The sequence below is a fragment of the Panthera pardus genome, unplaced genomic scaffold, assembly GCF_024362965.1.
Source record: "Panthera pardus isolate Hobbes unplaced genomic scaffold, ASM2436296v1 HiC_scaffold_10, whole genome shotgun sequence".
NCBI classification, from domain to species: Eukaryota; Metazoa; Chordata; class Mammalia; order Carnivora; family Felidae; genus Panthera; species Panthera pardus.
In genome coordinates this window covers 89,282,881-89,305,046 of record NW_026526655.1, presented here as the reverse complement: position 1 = coordinate 89,305,046, position 22,166 = coordinate 89,282,881, and the positions used below count along the sequence as shown (strand labels likewise).

At 33.1% G+C, this 22,166-nt stretch overlaps 1 protein-coding gene across 4 annotated transcripts in view; it reads right to left on the bottom strand.

Annotated features, from left to right (window-relative positions):
* The window catches only part of LRP1B (LDL receptor related protein 1B), a 1,871,086-nt gene that overhangs the window by 501,358 nt on the left and 1,347,562 nt on the right, over nt 1–22,166 (bottom strand). For all 4 annotated transcript variants that reach the window (XM_053909160.1, XM_053909154.1, XM_053909157.1 and 1 more), the window contains exons 33-35: nt 17,433–17,577; nt 12,896–13,017; nt 11,298–11,429 (exon numbers count right to left, since the gene is read on the bottom strand). In XM_053909160.1, the coding sequence (XP_053765135.1) occupies nt 11,298–11,429; nt 12,896–13,017; nt 17,433–17,577 (399 nt within the window). The remainder of the gene's footprint in view (nt 1–11,297; nt 11,430–12,895; nt 13,018–17,432; nt 17,578–22,166) is intronic.

The window sequence follows — 22,166 nt, the reverse complement described above, 5'->3', positions numbered from 1 at the left end:
AGTCTCTCCCTTTGGCTTGTAGATGGCTGTCTTCTCCCTTTGTCTGCATAGGTTCTTTTCTCAGTGTCCCAATGTCCTCTTTTTATAAGGACATGATTTATATTGGATTAAGTCCTAACCATATGACCTTATTTTCCCTTAATTGCCTCTTTTGGTCCTATCTCCAAATTTAGTCACATTCTGAAATGCTAAATATTAGGACTTCAACATATAAATTTTGGGGGACACAATTCAGCCCATAATAGGTTATCTACTTTGATCTCAGAGATGTTTTTAATCATGAATGGATGAGGCTGAGAATAATTTTGAATTTACAAAAAAATATTTCTAAGTAGAATCAAGGAGTTGTGCATGTATTAGCAATTAACATTATGTACAATCATCACCATTCTATAAGATGTAAGAAAGGCCAGTCCATATGCAAGCCTACTAGAAGAAATACAATGTCTGCTTCAGATTTCCAGTGCATACAGACATTTGAACAGTCATCTGGCAAACTATCAAGTTCATTGGTAGGTATATATATACCTAAGCAAAATGAAAACAAATATCCACACCAAAACTTGAACTTGAATGTTCCTGGCAGCTTTATTTGCAATAGTTAAAAAAAGTAGAAACAACTCAAATGTTCATCAACTGATGAATGGATAATAAAAGCTCATATATCCATACAATCAAATATAATTTGGCAAAAGAAAAGAGTAATGAAGTACTGATATATGCTACAATATGGATGAACATTATGATAAGAGAAAGAATTCAATCACAAAGGACCACATATCATGTGATTCCATTTGTATGAAATGCCTGGGATAGGCAAACATAGGGAGACAGAAAGTAAATTAGTGCTTTTTCCCTTAAGATTTATGAGTTGGAAGAGATACGAGAATTACTAATGAGTATGAAGTTTCCCTTGGTTGAAGTTCTAAAATTATATATTGGTGATCGTTGCACAACACTATGATAAAATCAATGACTTGTTATTTTTTCAACACATGGATTCTATGGTATGTAAATGATGTCTGTAAAAACTTGTTAAAAAAAAAGGAAATTTGAGATTGAGGAATTAGCACAAATGTTGAAAAAAGATTTACAGTCCAAACTTGAAAATAATCAAAATGTCCAAAATTATTGGAAAAGTCAAAACGAATGTAATCTACATGATATAATAATGTACTCCTGTTAAAAGCAGTATTCACAGATTGTTAATCATAACATAGCAAACTGTTCATGTTAAAATGGTAAATAAAAGGAGCAAAACAAAATCTTATCAATGATAAGATTTGTATTTAAAAAACAGCACAAATATCAGTATGTCACAATATGATCTCACTTACACATCGAATTTAAGAAACAAAACAAATGAGCAAAGGAAAAAGAGAGAGAGAGAAACCAAGAAACAGATTCCTAATTATAGAGAACATATTGATGGTTACCAGAGAGGAGGTGGATGGGGAAATGGGAGAAATAGGAGATGAAGATTAAAGAGTACACCTATAATGATGAAAAAATAAAATAAAATGATAAAAAGATTAACACACCAAGATATTAATACTTGCTGTATGTTTAATAGTAGTAGTACGATTTTTGTTACAATTTTATTTCATATTTCCTAATTTTCTAAATTTCCTATAATGTATGATTTTAATAAAGAATTTTTAAATAAATGAAAGTACTTATTTAATTATAAATTGATATCTGTCATCATGTTTCCTGAACTAATGACTATTGCTCCTCAAACATATTTTAATAACATTTATTGGTTGAGCTGTCCACTTTTCATTCACTCATCACTATTTTGAGTTAGCAGGATTTCACATGAACACTGAAAATAATTGAGTATGCAACTATACTCACTGGTATCCTGTATTGTAACTATAAATTTCAATCTGAGCTAAGTGAGATCAAAATATCAGTTATTTTGCCACTAAAATACTATTAACGGAGAACAATGAATGGAAAAAAACCCCACAAATCTATCATCACAATTTAAATACAGTTGCAAATAAGAATGATCATTAGAACTTAGCTCTTATCCCTACTAATCAGAATAATATATTACAGGTGACAAAATAAAATTTTTGAATCCTTTTATTCAGAATTTTCAAAAAAACTTTTCTTATATAGTTAGAACCTTGAAATACTATGAAATCATCAATTCTTTTTAGTATATTAACTGTGAAGAAAGCAGCAACAAAAATGGAATCTCCCTGTCAACATTTGGTTTTCTCTTGAAGAAAAGAACAGATTCTATAGTACAGTCTACTTTCTATGCTTACACTATGCAAGCCTAATTCTGATTTTGTTCACATAGGTTTTAGTGACTGCTGACTAAGAAAATAGATGTATTTTTTTTAAAACCAGCCTATAGGTTATTACTGTTGAAGTTGTTAATATTGGAAGTTGAATAGTGAAAAAGCTGGAAGAAACCAAGAGAAATCATTATTCAGAAGAAGTTGTTTGTTTGTCTTAACTCTAAAATGCTCTAGAGCCAGAGATTCATAACACTTAAATAATCTATTCTAGTGCTTAATACACTTACAACCAACTTCCATTTGTGGTTCCATCCGAATTTTTTCCTACTTAATTTACATCTAGCTCCTCTCATTCAGTCCCTAGTAAAAATAAATAAATAAATAAATAAATAAATAAATAAATAAATAATCTTCTAGGATAAAGCAATCAACTTTATTTTGTTTTTCAACGTAGTCCCAGATGAATTCACTGACAGAATGTTTTACTCATAGTAAATGATGGAAGATAACATGCCATCCTTAGATTTGCATAATTCCTCTTGTGCACCATGGTAGGCATAAAGAACTGGTGATTGTTGCCAAATAACTTCTTCAGAGTTCCTTTTCTGGCCACAAATCTCTGGAAAGGGACACTTGATGCAATGCTAGAACCCATTCTAAGTGTAGTTAACATCAGTCAACACTCTGTATTGGTGACAAAAAAGAAAGTAACTACACTAACAATTCTGTTCATGTTACACACCTTTAGATCCCCCAGGCAATCCTATATAGCTATAAGAATTTTCTTGAAAGCTTTTCTTAAAGAGCTTTTGTGCCAGAGAGTTGTCAGGAGAAGATTTAGTGTAAGTTACTATTACATGAAGACTTTTCTAGACACTGGTCAAAACAAAAGTGTAAAAGAGGGGGGTGGTGGAGGAAGTTGTTGGCTTTTGTTAAAGGATTTAAGTCATAACACAGATGCTACCTACACAGTGACATCATTGATAGCCTGAACCAACCGTCAAAATTTGTCTCTTAGACAATAATGTGTGGTGATAGTAGGGATAAAACATCAGTAATACTAATGAAGAAACCAGTGATTCCCAACACCTGGAATTGAGTCTCTTCTTTCATGCTTTCCCTTTGAGTGTGGGATGTACCTAGATGCTAGGTCCTAATAAATAGAATGTACCAAACATGATGAGATAACACTTCTGCCATTAGGTTACAAAAGGTTTAGCTTTCACCTCGTGTGTGCCATTTCTCACTGTATTGTTCACTAGCCCAAAGGGAAGCTGGCAATCACATTGTGAAGTTTCCTATCCTAGGCCCACGTAACAAGAAACTGAGGTCAGTATTCAGTGAGGAACTATGACCTCTGTCAAACAGCTCACAAGGAACTGAACCCTGCCAACACCCACATGAACTTGGCAGCAATTTCTCCCTGGTTGAGCCGCCTGATGAGAGCATGTCTCTGGCCAACATCTTGATTGCAACCTTATAAGCTGACCTATAGAAGCTATAAGATAATAAATGTTTATTGCCTCAAGTTGCTAAATTTTGGTAGTTTGTTATGTAGCAATAAATAATACAAATATAGGGGACATTCTTTTTTCTTCCCCTTCCCCTTTAAATAATGATCATCATCATTTCCCTCACTGACCTCTCAGATGAGGCTGTACTATTCGTCTTCTGTCCCTAAGTTTAGCAGGGGCTATCCTATACTTGGTGACCATATTATCATCATTCCCCCCAAATACCAAGCCCTGATACTGTGAAATCTCTTTACCAATCATCACTGCAATAGGACTAAAATTCTCATTATGAAATTATTAGGGATCCAATGTTGGTTACTTAACTACTGGTTATTTGATTCATTATTTATGTCAAACTAAGGGCAAAAACTCAAAGGCAAATCCTGATTGCAGAATTTCATTTGAGCATCTCAAAGTAACCAACTCTCTTCTGCATCCATATTTTATTCCCAAACCCACTTTCTTCACTGTTACAATGAACATTCCACCTGCCTCAACAGATTATTCTGATTAATTACATGGCATAAATACAAAAAGTTTCCCAACAACATTCCTATAATATAGTAAGTGTTCAATAAATATTGAGGTTCTTTGATGTTATTTTCATCTTTTTTCTCTTTCAAACTTCCTACTTCTAACTCTGTTTGGGTGATTAATTTTATTTCTAGCCTTTCTTCTTAAAATTTTCTTTTTAATGTTTATTTATTTTTGAGAGAGAGAGAGAGAGAGAGAGAGAGAGAGAGAGAGAGCGCGCATAAGCAGGGAAGGGGCAGAGGAAAGGGAGACACAGAATCCAAAGCAGGCTCCAGGCTCTGAGTTGTCAGCACAGAGACCAATGTAGGGCTGGAACTCACGAGGTGAGCTGTGACATCATGACCTGAGCCAAAGTCAACTCTCAACCAACTGAGCCACCCAGGAGCCCTATTTCTAGCCTTTCTACTTCAGCCAAGTCCTTGTTCTAAAAGTAGTAAGGAATTCATGGAAATAATTAGTTCTTTATTCTTCTAAAGTCCCCAAAGAATCCACTTACTACACTTGCTGCTTATTGTCCCTGGAGAAGAAAAAAGCAAAATGATAAAAAGGAATTCAAGATCCACTGTTTATGACCAGTCCAGAATCAATTAAATAACTTCCATTTTTCTCTATTAACTAGAAAATTGTCTACTTGATTAAAAACTAATGATCAATAATCTTAGAAGCTGAAGCATACTTCTTTTATTTTTTTTAAAAGAAAGGGTGTCAAAAAGAAAAATAGACTAATATATTATTGGTTTTCTTAAAATGGGGGAAAACACTTTTTCAAGGTTAAAACACTTTTTTAAGGTCACATTTCATTAACAGCACTAATGGTATCAGTGTACCTAAGCTAAAGGAGACCTCTACATTATCATTTGACCTGTTACCATATCCAGGACTGAGCTTCTGGGAATAAACAGGTGGCAATCTATTGTCTACAAGTCAGAGGACAGGGTAATTTGGAAAACCTCCAGAAGACTGACCTATCTATAAAAATACTTTCTTCACAATTTTTTAGTGGTGCTTTAGTTGTATTTATGGTATGGGTTAAAATACTGTGCTTTGCCCAAACACACTTAGAAAGATAACTTGTAAATCTCTTAGCAGCTATTAATAATTTACTGTGAATTAGTGTAGTAGGGCCTTTTGAGTATAGGTTTCATGCTAACTCAGTGTTGATAAGGAAAAGAGTACAGAAATATATTAGACTATCAAATATGAGTGTAGCTTTGCTGAAAAGAATCCTTAGCCACTAAAAAGAAATATAGCAGCATATACTAACTCAGGAGAGGGAAAAAGAGAGGTACCAAAATACAGAATGGATGTGCTTTGCATGAATTAGTCTGAAGCTGGTGTTGACAGGTTTTACTTTCATGAGGAGTGCTAACTGCCTGAGCCATTCTCTCAGTAAGACGAAAGTTGATGAAAGCCTTAATCTTAGCAAGCAATCATTGTACATCTTCTGGGCTTTTGGTTTTCAGTAACCTATTGAATAATTCAGATGCCTAAGAAAGCTGTTTGTTTGTTTACATTTTGAGTTTAGAAATTATCCAAAAATGATTTGTGAGATATACACAATAATTTGTTTAACCTATAGTTCCTTATTCTATGTATGTTTATGTTATTCGTCTCCCGGGCAGTGTTGAAAAGTTTTTGTTTTCTTGTGGTAGTTACTCCTTTCCCTCTTGAAAGATATACCAGACTTTAACATCTACAAATACATACACACCTTTCACATGATTTGAAAATACAGTCTTGAAGCAAGTTCGAAATGACAACACAAAGTAGTATTGGTTCACTGTCACAAGAACAAGAAGAAATGAACCAGTCCTAAAAATTCACTTTGTAGCCACAGAAATGGTTTTCATAAAATTGAAAAAATGTCCCAAAGCAACAGTATTATATTTCTTAAGCTATTGCTGTTAGTGACATAAAAAGAACTCTTTCTATAAATTCTTCTGTGGCTTGGTTGGTGACAAAATGGTTACTAAAAAAAAAATTTGTAAATAGTTGTTTTCTAAGCTTCCAGGGAAAGAAAAAGAGACTCTCACTTGAGTGTCACCTGCTTCAATTATTAAATGGGTTTAAGGTCACATGATTCAATGATTCAGCATATGACCAAAATAAAATATAATCTTCTACAGGCACAAACTTGCAGAAGTGCAATGAAGTTTATCAAGTAATGCCAACAATGTCTAAACAAAATTTTGTTTCACTGGTTACAAGTGCAGGCTGGCGTAGTGTAAAGAACTGGAAATAGGATCCTCCATACCGTACAACCTCTTGATCTCTCTGGGTTCCAGTTTCCTTATCTGTAACCTGAGGGAATGCTACAACCTGGTAGCAAATGTTCCTTCTTGTTCTAACGGTCAAAGATATATCCAAATGTTGTGGAACGATTACAGAGAGATTATTTCATGTAAGTAGTTGACACTCAAATGTGTAAATGTGGCAATGGTATTTTGTCATATAGTTTCCTTCACTTAAATTTTCAAATAGACTTGTTAGAACAGTTTTAGATTCACAGACAAATTGAGTGGAGAGCTCCCACGTGCTTTCTCCTTTAATACATACACAGCCTCCCCAACTGTCAGCATCTCATTTGGAGTGGTACATTTGCTACAGCTGATAAACCTAAATTGGAATATCCATAGTTTATATTAGGATCTACAGTTCAGATCAGGGATTATTCTTCATGTTATACATTCCATGGGTTTTAATAGAAGTTATAAGGACATGTCCCTTCAGTGTCTTTTGTCTTAATAGCTACATCACTATGTCATGGTGTAAAAAAAACATTAAAATATTCTCCATAGGGAGTGCCGAGCAATGACATCCAAATAATAGTCTTTTGATGCTCTCTTGAAAGACAAAATAAACAAACAAAAAACCCTACAGATCATCCATATGTGTATTAACTTAGAAGCTATTCCTTGTTTATCTTTATCCTCTACAGCAACTTAGCTGTGATGTTTCACACCTACTAGATCATAACCAACATGTGTTAATATTGAGTTGGATGACAAAAAGTTGAACAGATATAAAAGATGAAAAAAATAATAGAAGATTGAAATTTTCAGATAAATAATCTTTATCTTCAAGTAATATCCTAGTATGGGTTCATTATAAAAAAGGATAAATACTCTCAAAGCAGGAGAGGGGCAGGCTGAATAGAGCATTACATACTGAACCCCACACTACTAACTGGAACAATGGACTTTGTTTTGAAGGTTTTTCTCCTAACTAAAATATATCTTAATTTTTTTTAAAGTATCTCCATTTATTTTGAGAGAGAGAAAGAGAGGCTAAAGAACGAGAGAGAGAAAGAGAGAGAGAGAGAGAGAGAGAGCGCGCGAGCATGAGTGGGGGAGGGGCAGAGAGAGAGGGAGGGAGAGAATCCCAAGCAGGCTCTGCACTGTCAGCACACAGACTGATACGGGGCTGGATCTCATGAACTGTGGGATCATGACCTGAGCAGAAATCAAGAGTTGGACACTCAACCAAATGACGCCACCCAGGAGACCCTAAAATATATCTTTTAAAGCATCAAATCCAATATTCATTCATCAGGAGGAATATCACTCAGTAGGCAAGGATTTTCAAAGCTTATTATTTTTTTTTTTTTCAGTGGAATGGGACTTTTCCATTGAAGTGATAAAAAATGCTTTGAACATTTTAAATCTAGCCACAGGGTGTTCTTTCTTCTGTGGATAGTACCCAGAATTGCTTCCTCTGGTGAAAGAAACCCTTTCACTGCAGAAACTGTAATTCATTAGGACTCAAAGCCAGCAGGATTCAGATGTTAATCCTCACAAAATGTACAGGTTTGAACAATGGATTTATCTCTGTAAAACTGTGGTAATAAAATAATAAGACATAAATTATGATGGTTATACTCAAGAAATGATTCTCCTTCACACCATCTACTTATTATGATGGGAGGTTTTTGTTTGTTTTGTTGTTTTTGTTGTTTAGAATAAGGAGCAACTATGCCCTTCCATTCTGTCATCTTTATCTTTGATTGATCCTAAAGTAGGGATTATGTCACAGATGTGAGTGCCATGAATGAAAGAAGAAAATATGGAATATCTGCAAAGAGAACTAATAGTGGAAGAACTTATAATCAGGTAAAACATAACGGCGTTGGTGGGGGAAAAAAAAGTTGATGCACCAAAAACTGGTTTCTCTACTTTGCTCAGGAGCGATTCGTCATTTTGTTTCCTTCCTCCCTGGAGTAACTTCACTCTACAACAAAGCCACAGAGCTTACATACTGTCTATGATACCGTAAATCAAGCTGCTGACACTTACTCTGATCCTAATATATTTTCTTAAAATACAATTAGTGAAGGATCAGACTGTGAAATAGACGGAAACATAAAAGGTATGTGCAGAAGTGGTTGGAAGCTCTTAATACCACCACTACCATCATCAATATTAGTGCTTTACTTGGTTCCTTATCTAAGCACTGTCTGCTGGCCTCCTAGGTTTATACTGAATGACTTCAAAGAGCTGGTATTACTTTTTGAGCTTTATTTATCTACTTTATATAATGTTCATTATCATCATTATTGAGTTCATCTTTACTAAGGAATTTTACTAATATACTCTTTCCCCTAGAAGTTAAGGAACAACTATTCTATGCAGATAACTGGACAGAAAGTATAGTATCAGTCAAGAGAACAGAAAAAAAAAAAAAAAAAACAACATTGCTAATTAGAAGTTTAAATATGGCTTCCAGGGCATGTTTGTAAATATATATATTACACACACATAAACCACATATGCTTACTTCTGCAATTTATTACTTTCTATTATTAGATATCACTACTATCTTCTTAGCTCCCTTATATGTCAGGCACTGTGTCAAACATTTGTATACATTAATCTGAATATTCCCACACTCCATAAACTGAAGAAACTGAGCCTCAGATATATTAACTAACTTACAAACCTCACAGAGTAGTAAGAGGGTAAACTGGAATTAGAATTCTAGTTGCCTGTTGCAAAAGTCTCGCCTCTTCCAACTCTATGTTTTGCTGCCCCGAGTGTCTGTCTGTCTAATCCTCAGATTTCAAAGCAAGTTTTGCGCTGCTATTTTCTGATTAACAATAGGGATTTTAATACATTCTTGAACACTTTAATTTTATATGACTATTCCATATGCCTATATCCTTTTACATTTAGAAGAAATAGATTTTCTAAAAATGATTTCTTTCTAGAAATTTAATTTAAAAATATGGCAGGTATGATATGAAGAACACTCTGATGAAAAACTACTCTGATGCAAAATAAGTTTATTATGATATTAAAAATTATTGGAAATCTAGAAAAAGGGAGAGTACTATTCTCTGCAAACAAAAATATTTGTTTAGCTGTGTTGTGGCACATTATATGAAACTTAACCATTTCAGGGCCAATATAAAGCCTCAGAGCGAACTTATACAAATAATCAGTCTACCCTTAAGAAAAAAGAAATTTACTAGTGATCTAATCAGAACATTTACACCAAATGTTTCAATATTTTACCTTATAGAAATGTTTTAAATGCTTTCAAAAATCATTATGAAGTCTTTAAAAGAATCAAATATAGGATAACAGTTAAAACAAGGGATTATGTGTACTTACTAAAAATTATACATGTACATAACATCTTTTCAAGAAGTTCACCTTTTCTTTATTTTGCACTTTTGCATTTACTAAATACTATATGATAAAATTCTAAATAATAAGATGCCTATAATTAAGAGACTGGGTAGATTATGCATGGTAGGTTAGTGAACCTTCCAAGTATAATGAAGTTTTGATCAAAAATCACATTGTCATCTTAGCAAAATTTACATAATGCTCAATAAAATATACTATATTTGTCTGAATTTCCTTTTAGGAAACATCCTTTTAAAAATGTAGAAAGTGTGCCTCTATATGATTCCAAACATTGGGTACAAAATAATTTACTTAAGGAAAGTAAAGATCCTCAGTAACTCATTAAATGGTAGCCAGGAATTTCATTAACACATGATTAAACAAAGTGTTAGAGCTGAGGGAAAAAAAATAAGCTTACAGCCAGAATCCCACATGCTGATGCTTAAGGATTTTAAGATTATAAATCTAAGAACTACTTGTTTTTTTAGAATTAGATAAAATTGTCTTTACAATTACAAAAAAAAAACACAACACTGTAAACATGCATGTACATCTTCAGAACTAAAACATTAATATGGGAAACATAAGATTTAGTTGGATGAGCAGTAGAAAAATTTGCTCTTATAAAGTTAGACCCACAAGTGTAGAAAAAAAAATCTGAGTATAAATGCCAAAGCCTATCTAATGCTTATACTATCTCTGAATTTAGCAATTAGCACACACACACACATACACACGTTTACTTCAATAAATTGGACAGTGTCTACTATCAATTTCCAGTCACACATTTATGTAAGCCACAGAAAATGTTAGTGTCCAATATGCTTTTTTTCACTGTTTGCTAAAACAAGAAGGTAAGGATAAAATCTGACTCCAAAATTATACATACCGTCTTCAAAAGTAATTTAAATGTCACAGAATTCATAATTGTTTTCTTGTTATTTGGATCTAATATTCTACTACCAATGTTAGAATAGATAATCATTCTGGAAATATTTTAAATAAGATTATGGTTTATGTATATTCTCAAACAAGATATTTTATATATATATATACGTATCTATAATTGAATAAAAGTAAAGGTGTCATTTTGAAAGGAGAGAAATAAAAATGAAGCAACCGATTGTCAATCATGGCATTTTCAGGTATTTGCAACTCAAATGCTTTATTTTAGGAAATTTTTACTTGATTTTTTTTTCAGGAAAACATTTAGAGCAATTTGTATTTGGCTTAAAAATTCATTACCAATTTACTTTCTTGTTCCTCATCTTGACTCTCAGAGTACAGAGGGAAAGGTTATATTTGCATCATGTTTAATAAATCAAGTAAAAACATCATATATAAATTATGAATAAAAAGCTATTTACCTGCATGAAAATCTATTCCAACAGCAAATGAAGTTCCTGATATAGGCATCAATGCATCCATTTTGTCACTTGGTTCCAGAGGTATTCCCCTGATTCCTTCATGAACAGAGTACATAAGAAATGACTCTATACCTAAATTGGAAAAAGAAAAAAAAAGCTCCAAATGAATATTTAAAATTAAAATTATTCTACTAACATTATTTTTAACTTATTTTTTTTAAATTGTACACTACACTTCTGACTAGTTGAAAGATAGATAGAGAGATTAGTGGTTCTCAAACTTGGGTATGCATCAGAATCTCCTAGAGGACTTGTTAAAACACAGATTACCAGGCCCCCATCGAAGAGGAGAAATCATTTAAATTTTTGAAAAGTTCCTAGGTAGTGACAACACTACTGATCTGGAACTAGACTTTCACAAAAACAGAGGCAGGTAATTCTTGAAAACACACCTGACCTCACAACAAAATTCATCCCCTCTTTTCTAATGCCCAGTTACCTTGTTGTTTATATATGATAATAAACTTTGATTTTATATATAATTTTAGGTAACTATATCACTGTTACTTTTCTAATAAAGTTAGTTTTAAATCATTTTGAACACTAAAAATATAAAAGTACTTCACTTTTACTAACACCTTGCCATTCTAGCATCAAAAGTATGTCCTAAAATAAATATACATAAAAGCTGACTACCAGAAGTCTGCATGCTGTTTATGACTTTTTCTAATATGCTAGAACATGTTTTTGACACATATTTTCTTATTAAAATTAGAATTCCTAGGTTTACATGGGTCTTTACTACTTACTAACTGTGAGACTCAGGCAAGCTAGTTAATCTCACTATGCCTCAGTTTTCACATCTCTCAAATGGCAATAATAAGAGACCTACCTCAAGGGTTAGTATAAGGATTAAGTGAATTAATATGTTTAAAGTATTTAGAACAGTGCCTAGTACATAAGTGCCATATAAATATTTTATTTAAAAGAAAGCATGTGATAACATTAACAAACATTCCTCATATAAGACTGAAACTTTTTAAAAATGAAATTAAGCTATGATCATTGAATAATAAGATCATTCTAGAACCAAATTTCTTTGAGTCTTAGAGCCAGAATCCATGAAACAAGAAATAGGAAGATGGGTCTGTTCGGTGCCAGTTCTTTGGCAGGGCTCTTCTCTCTCAGCTGAGAAATTCAGAGACCTCACAGCCTTTATGTACTTTCTCTTAAATCGTTAAAAGAAAGTAAACATAACTGGATTCAGATTGGATGGTAATTGTAACTGGTCAATTACCGCTTTTTACTTCAACCTTTGCCTATTCAAGTTAAGGTAGCTTCTACTGGGTTTGGCTAAAAGTTTGACAATAAACTGTATTTCTTGAAAATAACTAAAAAAAAGATATGAAGCTTTAAAGAACAGTAATACTTAAAATATTTTAGGTACATTAAAAATCCTTCATATATGAGACTGAGCAGTGAACCAGAATCCAAAAAGAAGCTAATATTTTTTTTCTATTTTTTAACTACATCATGTTGCCTCAGATCTGCATGGATAAAGTAAATTCATCAGAATTAAATTTTTCAAGACCTTATACCTTGACATGACATTCGGTTCTTTTGGAGATAATATCCCACTGTACACATGCAAGTCCTTGTAGTTTCAGATGTTGGTAAACAAAGCTGAGAACATCCACCATTATTTAGTTGGCAAGAATTGCTGCCTGAATAGAAGGAAAACAAGCAAAAGAAATATAAAATTCAAGAAAAATAAACTATAAAATTTAATAAAATTGGAGTATCATTCAATACCAATAATATGAATAAAATATTTATGCTTTTGTTGATTTATAAATGTAGCTGTTTTATATTGGTTAGTATTATGTTTGAGTGTCTTGAATAATTCGAAGTGGCATGTTATAGTTGAAGTCTGCCCTCCCAAAAAAGTGAATGGAGATCTCATGCATGGCATAGTGATTATAGACAGCAATACTATAATTAATTTATAGTATCAATTAAACTTTAATTACAATTCGCAGTTGCTGAGAGACCAGATCTTAATTGTTCCCATCACGAAGAAGAAATGATAATTATGTGATATGGTAGAGTTAGGAGCTAATACTAAGGTGGTAATTATATTGCAACATATAAATGTATGAAATCAACACCTTATATATCTTAAACTTGTACAATGCTTTATGTCAATTATGTCTCAAAACATAGATTTAAAAATAAATAATTAAAACCTATTTTTTCAAAGCAAATGATGATTCATGAGAAGATTCACAGCTACAGAAGAACAAGTGAAATTGGTTTGTCATGAATACTGTTATAGACCTTTACAATATTTTAAGATCACAGGAACTAGGAAATCTTTCTTTTTTGACTACTATATTTCACTTCAACTCTATAGTTACTTCATTTTCAGGAATATTTTATCCAAATATGTCAAATAAATCACTGTTAAATTATATTACTAACTCAATTTGAAGACTACGCTGCTAAAAGGAAGTACATATACGCATACATGTATGTGTATATATATATATATATGTATATATGTGTGTGTGTATATTATATATATATATATATATATATATATAATTTTTAAAAAGCAAGGAAATAAATTTTGCTATTCCTAGGAACATAATTCTCCCCAAATATATTTAAAACATACCCACAAGAGTCATCTAATTAATTGGCATATTAATCCTCCTTATTCCTGTGTAGTAACAATGACAAATATTAGTCAGGTAATCACAGGTAGGCATTCTAGAAAGATGTTCCACTGAATTTACTAGGCCCAATGTGCTAATTAAACCTGGTAGCGTGACATTAAGTAATTTACAATCTTACCCAGCAAGTTCATTAAATATCCCATTTTTACAACATTTTTATTATTCTAGGACATGCAATGCCATTTACTGGATGTTCAAGCTCTAATACGAAGTGCAGTAAATCCACTGAGAATTACAAAGCATGATGAAAGCTATATATCAATAGTTCTCTATGGAAAATTCAAAATACCAATGCAGCTCATTATTTCTCATCTCCTGAATTCAAGACAGTCTGATGGGATTTAATTGTTCAATCGAAGCTGTCATGAGCTCTGTCATTTTTGAAGTGTGAAATACCCTCAACTTGGGAGATTTCTCATCAGGAGATCTACCACATTCTCTCCTAATTTCCAATAGCTGCCAGTTCAGTCAATGACGAACTCCATCCTATATAGGGCCACATACTAGGATTTCAGTTGCCCTGAACTTTTGAAATGATTACCTTTATCTCTTATATAAACTAATGAAGATTAGTTGATTTATTTCCCCTTTCCTCAAGCTGACTTTTTACATACTTATATATGAAGATAAAACTTCAGATCTCTGATTACTTTAAGAGACAGTTACATTTACTGTTATATAGCACATAGTTACATAGTTTACAGCAATCTATACTAACCTTGATCTGTAGTTATATAGACTTACAGTAATCTATACTGAACTTAAATATATTTTATATTATAGGAAGCGCATAAACATATATTAACGCAACGCCAATCTATGGACTTAGGCATTTTGTTATAGATTTATTTCAACTATTACAAAAGACTGAAAAACTGAGAAAATATTGACAAGAAATGCTTTAACTATAAAGTTTGAAGAAACACCAAGTGGAGAGAAGGAGAAACAAGGAAATGAAGTTAAAAAAATAGATTCAGGAAGAGAATTAAAATTTCAAAAAATATAGAGTTCTATAACCTTGATGATATAAAAATATGTGAAAAAATAACAGAAAAGGAACTTCTGGGACTGTGCATTTTTAAATCTATTTGTAATAATAGTAACACATATTGTATCATACTTATTTTTGACAAAAAATAAAATTAGCCTATGTTAACAATTATGTTGTACAACAACATGCATTTCATGTATCATTTTGGTCTCTAATAGGGAGACAGAAAGGAAAAAAATAATTGAAATGAATCATTATTTACAGTATTTATCTTTGCCTATTAAATAAAGAATTGATGTAGGAAAATATTAGATTTTAAAAGACAGTAATTTTGGTAGTGATTATCTGGCAAATTAGAAATATTAGCTTGGCTTAATATTTTGCAATGATACTGATGTTCAAACTTCATGCCCCAATTCTCTAGTAGAGTCAGAAAGTCCACTTGACTAACGAGAAGTCCCGGCTCTCCAGTGATCTGTGTCAAAAATGATAAATGAAGTAGCTAATTGTACTTTGAAATCCAAAGAAGTAGTAATGTTAACCTTAAATAATCCTAAATTGCTCATATTTCATAGTAATGAAGCTTTTAAGGTACCTGCCGTGATTCCGTTAATGGGATTCTCTTTAATACAGATGCTTTTATCAGCATATTTTTTCAGTAAAAATAGTATTCTCACTGAATTTTAAGCTTAGTCATATTACACCATTAATTTCTAAGTACTGCAGGTCCTTGTCAATTTAGTAATACTTTCACGATGCATAAAATGCCAACTCTACTTGTAGGATTAAACTCTTACGAGACAACAATTTATGCACATGAGCAAAAAAGTGAGGAAACATAATAAATTTTTCCTCCAATAAACTTTATTGGGACTGTATCTAGGAATACTCTATATATTAAACTAATATACAATTTCAAACAATGTGTTTGTTCACATTTTGATAAAAAAATGAATATATATTTTTTAAAATATCCTTTTTAGAAATAATGTATCTGTCCCTCTGTTGTATTTTCTAATGCGTTTTTGGGTATAATCTCATTAAGTATAGACTATGAACTAACATTTATCATAGTATTTTAAGTTTTTATTCTTTGTAAATATATCACATTGAAATCCACAAAAATGTCACAATATTTTATTTACTGAGTACCAGCGTTTTATTCTCAATTATATAATATATTCCCCATGACTTGTATGCCAGTAAAATTATTTATTTTGATACAGAAATCTTCCATTACAAAATTACTGGTGAAAACACTCCTGTTCATTATTATAGACAGTGATTTAAAAATATATCAGAGAGGAAATACAGTTTTATGCATAAGGGTTTCGGTATTGGTATCTTCTGAACCATGAAAGGAGCCCAGTAATCACTTCATCGTTATTTTTTATTCTAAAGCAATTCTTTTAAATTTTTTCCAGGTAATTTCAGGAAGGATTTCAGACCAAAATTTGCCCATGCTTTTGTACAGGGAAGGCAACCATAAATCTGGTCTTCATTTTATCTCTGGATATGCAGGTATGGCTCCCAATTGGTATCACCAATAAATTCTGCCTGAATGATGGTTGTTACCGGTCTTCAGAATCAGCGATCTCCTTGGTTCACTATTTCTACCTATACTATTCTCTGTTTTGGTCTATATGTCCAACTCCTTTAGATGAAAATCCCTTTACATTTTCCTGAAATGTTTTTACTAAGAAGAAAAGTATATGAAGCTAAGGGTCTCATGGCAGAGACTGAGGTAAGGAAGTATAATACAGAAAAATGTTTTTGCTAGAAAACAAGTGCTGCTAAATGTCATGGGTCATGAAACAAAAACTAAGAAAGGACTAGCAGGTGTGGGGCTGTCCTGGCTGGCATCTCTAATCTAATTGCCATTCGGGCAATGTGACAAGTCCACCTATGTAAACCATCTGTTAGTTCTCTCACTCCATTTCACTGCACACCATTTGGACAAGCAAAAACAAAAAAGTAAAATGCTTAGAGCCAAACAATGCAGTGCTTTTTGGATGTGAAATTCTTACGTTGACATAGTCCATTTGAAGTCCCCTGGTTCATTCAGGTTCTGGGCTTAATTATATACTCCATATATTTTGCTGGGATTTTTTCTTATTCTTATATTTTGAAATCAAGAACTCGATAAGACTTCTTTGAAGACCTGACAAATTAAGATTCCTTGGGTGGCTCTGCTAATGTTTTGAAAGCTCATTATATACCTGATGTCAAAGGAATTTCTTGTGTAGTATTAAGCAGCATTTGCCTCCCACCCACCCACCCCCGCTTTTTTTTTTTTTTTTACTAGAAGCAAAAATACAAACCTTTCAATTGTTGAATTGAGAAAATAATATGAAAAGAGAGAACATTATATATTCAAAAGGTGGCACAAATTCATTACAGTGTGACTTGCCTTGCTGTGCTTCTTTATCGTACACTTTCATATGAACAACCCCAGAAGTCTTATTTCGTAGGACTGTGGGGTTTCTTCCATCCCTTTTGCTGCAGGTTCCCAGCTGAGCTAAGTTTTGGTCTGCCCACCACAGTTTCTTATCTATAAAAATGAAAAGATTTTTTCTATGAAAAAGATAATCATCTTATTAAATAATAATAAACAGCCAGTAAAGTATAATACTTTCTGATTTCTTTTGTTACATTCCCAAGCTCTGTGTCTAAGGAGAAAAAAATAAAATCTCTTTTATTCTTTTAAAAATACAAACCACAATGATATTTATTTAAATTTTCCTCCTTCCTCTCCAATTAGAGATTCCTGCCTTTAACTTTTCTTTTTCGTAACAAAAAAAAAAAAAAAAAAAAAAAAAAAAACTTTTCTTTTTCTTTTTCTTTTTCGTATAGACTATAAATAAAAGCATTTTCAAATTAATATAGAATACAGACTACATTATTTACATATGTACACATGATCACATTAGTGCTCTACAACATCTGTAAATAAATGGCAAAATCCAACCAAATATCCGGGCAATTATAAGAAAATATTGTCCTATTTTTGTTTACAGTATGTAAGCTTTTAATAATTTGTACTCCTCATTACTGAATTCTTCATAACTCTTCATAACTCTTTTATTTTTTTGCACAACTTATGACCCTTTCTTCAAAATGTTAATAATGTAAACTGTTCAATTTATGTGTTGAGGACACGTATTGAATGTTTTTTGGTAGTAGACACTCTGTAATGTTCCATAGATTAAAAAAAAAAAAATAGTCCCAACCCTAAGGAAGCTAGCATGCTGGTGAAGATGATAGATTTATTATTATTTTATTTCAAATTATCATAGAGAAACTATAAAGAAACTATTACCATTCTCATTTTATAGATGAAGACTCTAAGATTCATAGAGATTAATTAAATTAAAAAAATTGTTTTTCAGTTTATTTATTTTGAGAAAGAGACAGGATGAGCAGGGGAGGGGCAGAGAGACAGGGAGACAGAGGATCCCAAGCAGGCCCCACACTGTCAGTGCAGAGTCCAATGCAGGGCTCAATCTCACGAACTGTGAGATCATGACCTGAGCCAAAACCAAGAGTCAGATACTTAAACCAACTGAGCTACCAAGGCACCCCAATCAAATTTTTATACTTTGTCTTCCTATCTCCAAAACTTGTGTTCTTTCTACAACTCCATGCTGACTGCATTAAAAATTTTAAAGAGGGGTACCTGGGTGGCTCAGTTAGTTGAGCATTGGACTTTGTCTCAGGTCATGATCTCACAGTTCATGAGTTTGAGCCCCACATCAGGATCTCTGCTACCAGTGCAGAGCCTGATTTGGATCCTCTGTCCCCTTCTCTCTCTGCCCCTCCCCTGCCCACACGCTCTCTCAAAAATGAATAAACATTTATTTTAAAAAAATTAAGGAAAGGCAGTAATTCAAAATAAAGCTCAAAATTATAAAGGTTTTAAACAATTTAGACTTTTCAACAAAAGCCTAACTAATAACAATTGGGACCGCATTAATTTTTACCTAGAAGTCAAAGGTTAATTAATTTTGTGAAAAAAAAAAAAAAAACCAAAAAACAAAACAAAAAAACTCTTTACCTTCACAGTTCATTTATTCTCATTCAAATGCTATGATATTTTGACTAAACCAAGGCCTAGTTTCAGATATTTAAGAAGGATACTAATACAGATATGAACAATAATCACCCCTTACTGAATTTGATTTTGTACAATACACATTTGTAAACACTGAAGGTAGATTAATACATTTAATCTTCAAAACAATTCTAGAAGGCAAGTATTACCATTATTTCTTTATTATTTTTATTTTATTTTAGACAGAGAAAGTGCAAGTGGGATAGTGGGGCAGAGGGAGAGAGAGAGAGAATCTTAAACAGGCTCCACGTTCAGCACAGAGCATGATGCAGGACTCAATCCCACGACCCTTGGATCATGACCTGAGCCAAAATCAAGAGTCGTTCACTCAACCAACTGAGCCACCCAGGCATCCCTAAGTACTACTATTATTAAACCATTTTACAGTAGAATGCTGAGGCAAAGTGATATTAAGCAGCTTTCCCCGGGTCATACAATAAATAGAGGCCCCAGATTATATAACAAGCACTGATTTCAGAGCTGCTGGTGCTAATTACATCTCTAGTGTCCCCTTCTCTAGATGGATGGAGTTTATAGTCTTCTCTCTTGACATATGCATTTGGAGCTTAGATTATGCTGATGACATTGAGTAGCCCATTCACTTTTGGGTTTGTTTTACACTTGTGAATTGACATAACAAGGTAAAAGTTCACTGTGAATAGAAAATTTTACTGTAGAGACTTTATTTATTATTATTTTTAAATTTTTATTTATATTTAAAAGAGAGACAGAGACAGAGTTCAAGCAGTGGAGGGGCAGAGAGAGAGAGAGACAGAATCCGAAGTAGGCTCCAGGCTCTGAACTGTCAGGACAGAGACCCACATGGGGCTGGGTCTCACAAAACGCGAGATCATGACCTGAGCCAGAGTCAGACGCTTATCTGACTGAGCCACCCAGGGGCCCCTGTAGAGACCTTATTAAAAGGTGTATAGAACGGTACAGTAGACTAGACCCATGTATGTTCCCTTTCAGTTTTTTCAATGTGCCACTGTGATAGGAATTTAGAAACACAAAGCAGAAAAATCCATGTATACACTCATAGAGAATTAAGGACCTATAAACAATGTATAAAAGATGGTATTTTATAATGGTATAGATGGTATAAAAGATGGAGAAATAGGTTAAGTTGCAACCTGGAGTGTTAATTTTCCCCCACTCTCAATTTTACTTTATACTCTAATTAAAAGTGAAAATAAGATAACATAAAATGTGATTTTTACAATAGAGAAGTGGAAGCCATCACTCTCCACAGAACTCTAGATGACCTTGATTTCAGCCTCCAAATAGTACAGTGGGAGTGCTAATAAAGGTTAAAAATAGAATAATTAAGTGAAGATATTTTTATATGTAATATCCTCTGCCACCACCATGTCTGTAACCCCTTGCCCTGAGTTTACAGAGGGTGATAGCCACTAATAGAAATTCTCAAATAAAAATATGACCATAGCTCTTTTTTAAAATACTCATCAAACAGGGGGACCTGGGTGGCTCAGTCGGTTAAGTGTCAGACTTTTGGCTCAAGTCATGAACTTGCGGTTCCTGAGTTTAAGCCTCTGGTGGGCTCTGTGCTGACAGCTCAGAGACTGAAGCCTGCTTAGGATTCTGTGTCTCCCTCTCTCTCTGCCCTTCCCTTGCTTGTGCTCTATCTTTCAATCTCTCAAAAATAGACATTTAAAAAAATTAAAATACTCAGCAAACAGGCTTGAAATATTAGGTCTGGTGTCTCGCAATAACATTCCCTTCATTCTGGCATTTGAGGAAGGCAAAACCTGACCCCTAGCTCGTACCTAAAGCAAAATCTGCAAGTCAGTGTCCAATGGCATGCAGAGCTCCCGGTGAGACACCCCCTCTCTAGAAAGATACAAAGTAAAAAGAGTTTTATTTTCATAAAATAAAGAGGAAATCCATGATAGACACCCAGTTCTCCTTTGTTACATATCAAGGGGAACCAAGAATCTCCAGTTCAATGAGAAAAGCCAATTAAAGAAACCTCTTAGAACATTAAAAAATCTTGTCTAAATAAAAATATGTTTTAAAATAGAGTGACGACGAAATGTGTTTGAGAAAATCTTCCATAATACAAAGAAAAAGGCAGATAATATGACAGAAGAAGAAAGACAAGTAGACTATTAGTCTAAAAAGTCCAATAGTCAGTATCACTAATCTGACTAGAAATCATTGGTTGTCTACTGCTATGCACTTACAGAAAAAATAAATAAATGAATAAATCAGCCTGTTTTACTTAAGAATGTTCTGAAGTGATCAGTAAAAAGCACTAATTTTATTAAATCTTGATCTTTTAGTACATGTCTTTTTAATAATCTGTGTGGCAAAATGGGAAGTGTGCATAAAGCACTTCTGTTGCATGTTAAATCATGATTGTCTGGAAGAAATGTACTTATGCAGTTTAACCTCCAGGAAAATTAGCTTTTTTTTCTTCAAGTTTTTAAATTCCAGTTAGTTAACATACAGGGTAATGGGAGTTTCAGATGCAGAATTTAGTGACTCATCACTTACTACAACCCAGTGGTCATCATCACAAAAGCCCTCCTTAACCTGTCACCCATTTAACCCATCCCTCCTCCTTTCCAGTAACCCTCAACTTGTTCTCTATTGTTAAGGGTCTGTTTCCTGGTTTGTGCCTCCCCCCTCTATCTATCTCCTTTTTGTTTTGTTTTTTTTTATAAAAATGACCTACTTTTTTCATAGAATATCATCTTTACTTGAAAGAACAACTGACCCACAATCTATGCCTCTTCAGATGTAGGTATTTGGCAGATAGTGCTCAAAAATGAATGAAATGGAAAAGAGAGTTACTATAAAGCTACAGTAATTACAGTGTGGTATTGGTAAAACAATAGACAAATCAACGAAATCAAATAGAGAGCCCAGAAAAGGATCTCAGTAAATACAGTCATCTGATTTTTGACAAAGCAGCAAAGGCAATACAATGGAGCAAACAGAGTCTCTTAAACAAACAGTGTTCCAGCTGGGACAACGGGGCATTTCCATGCAAGAGAATGAATCTA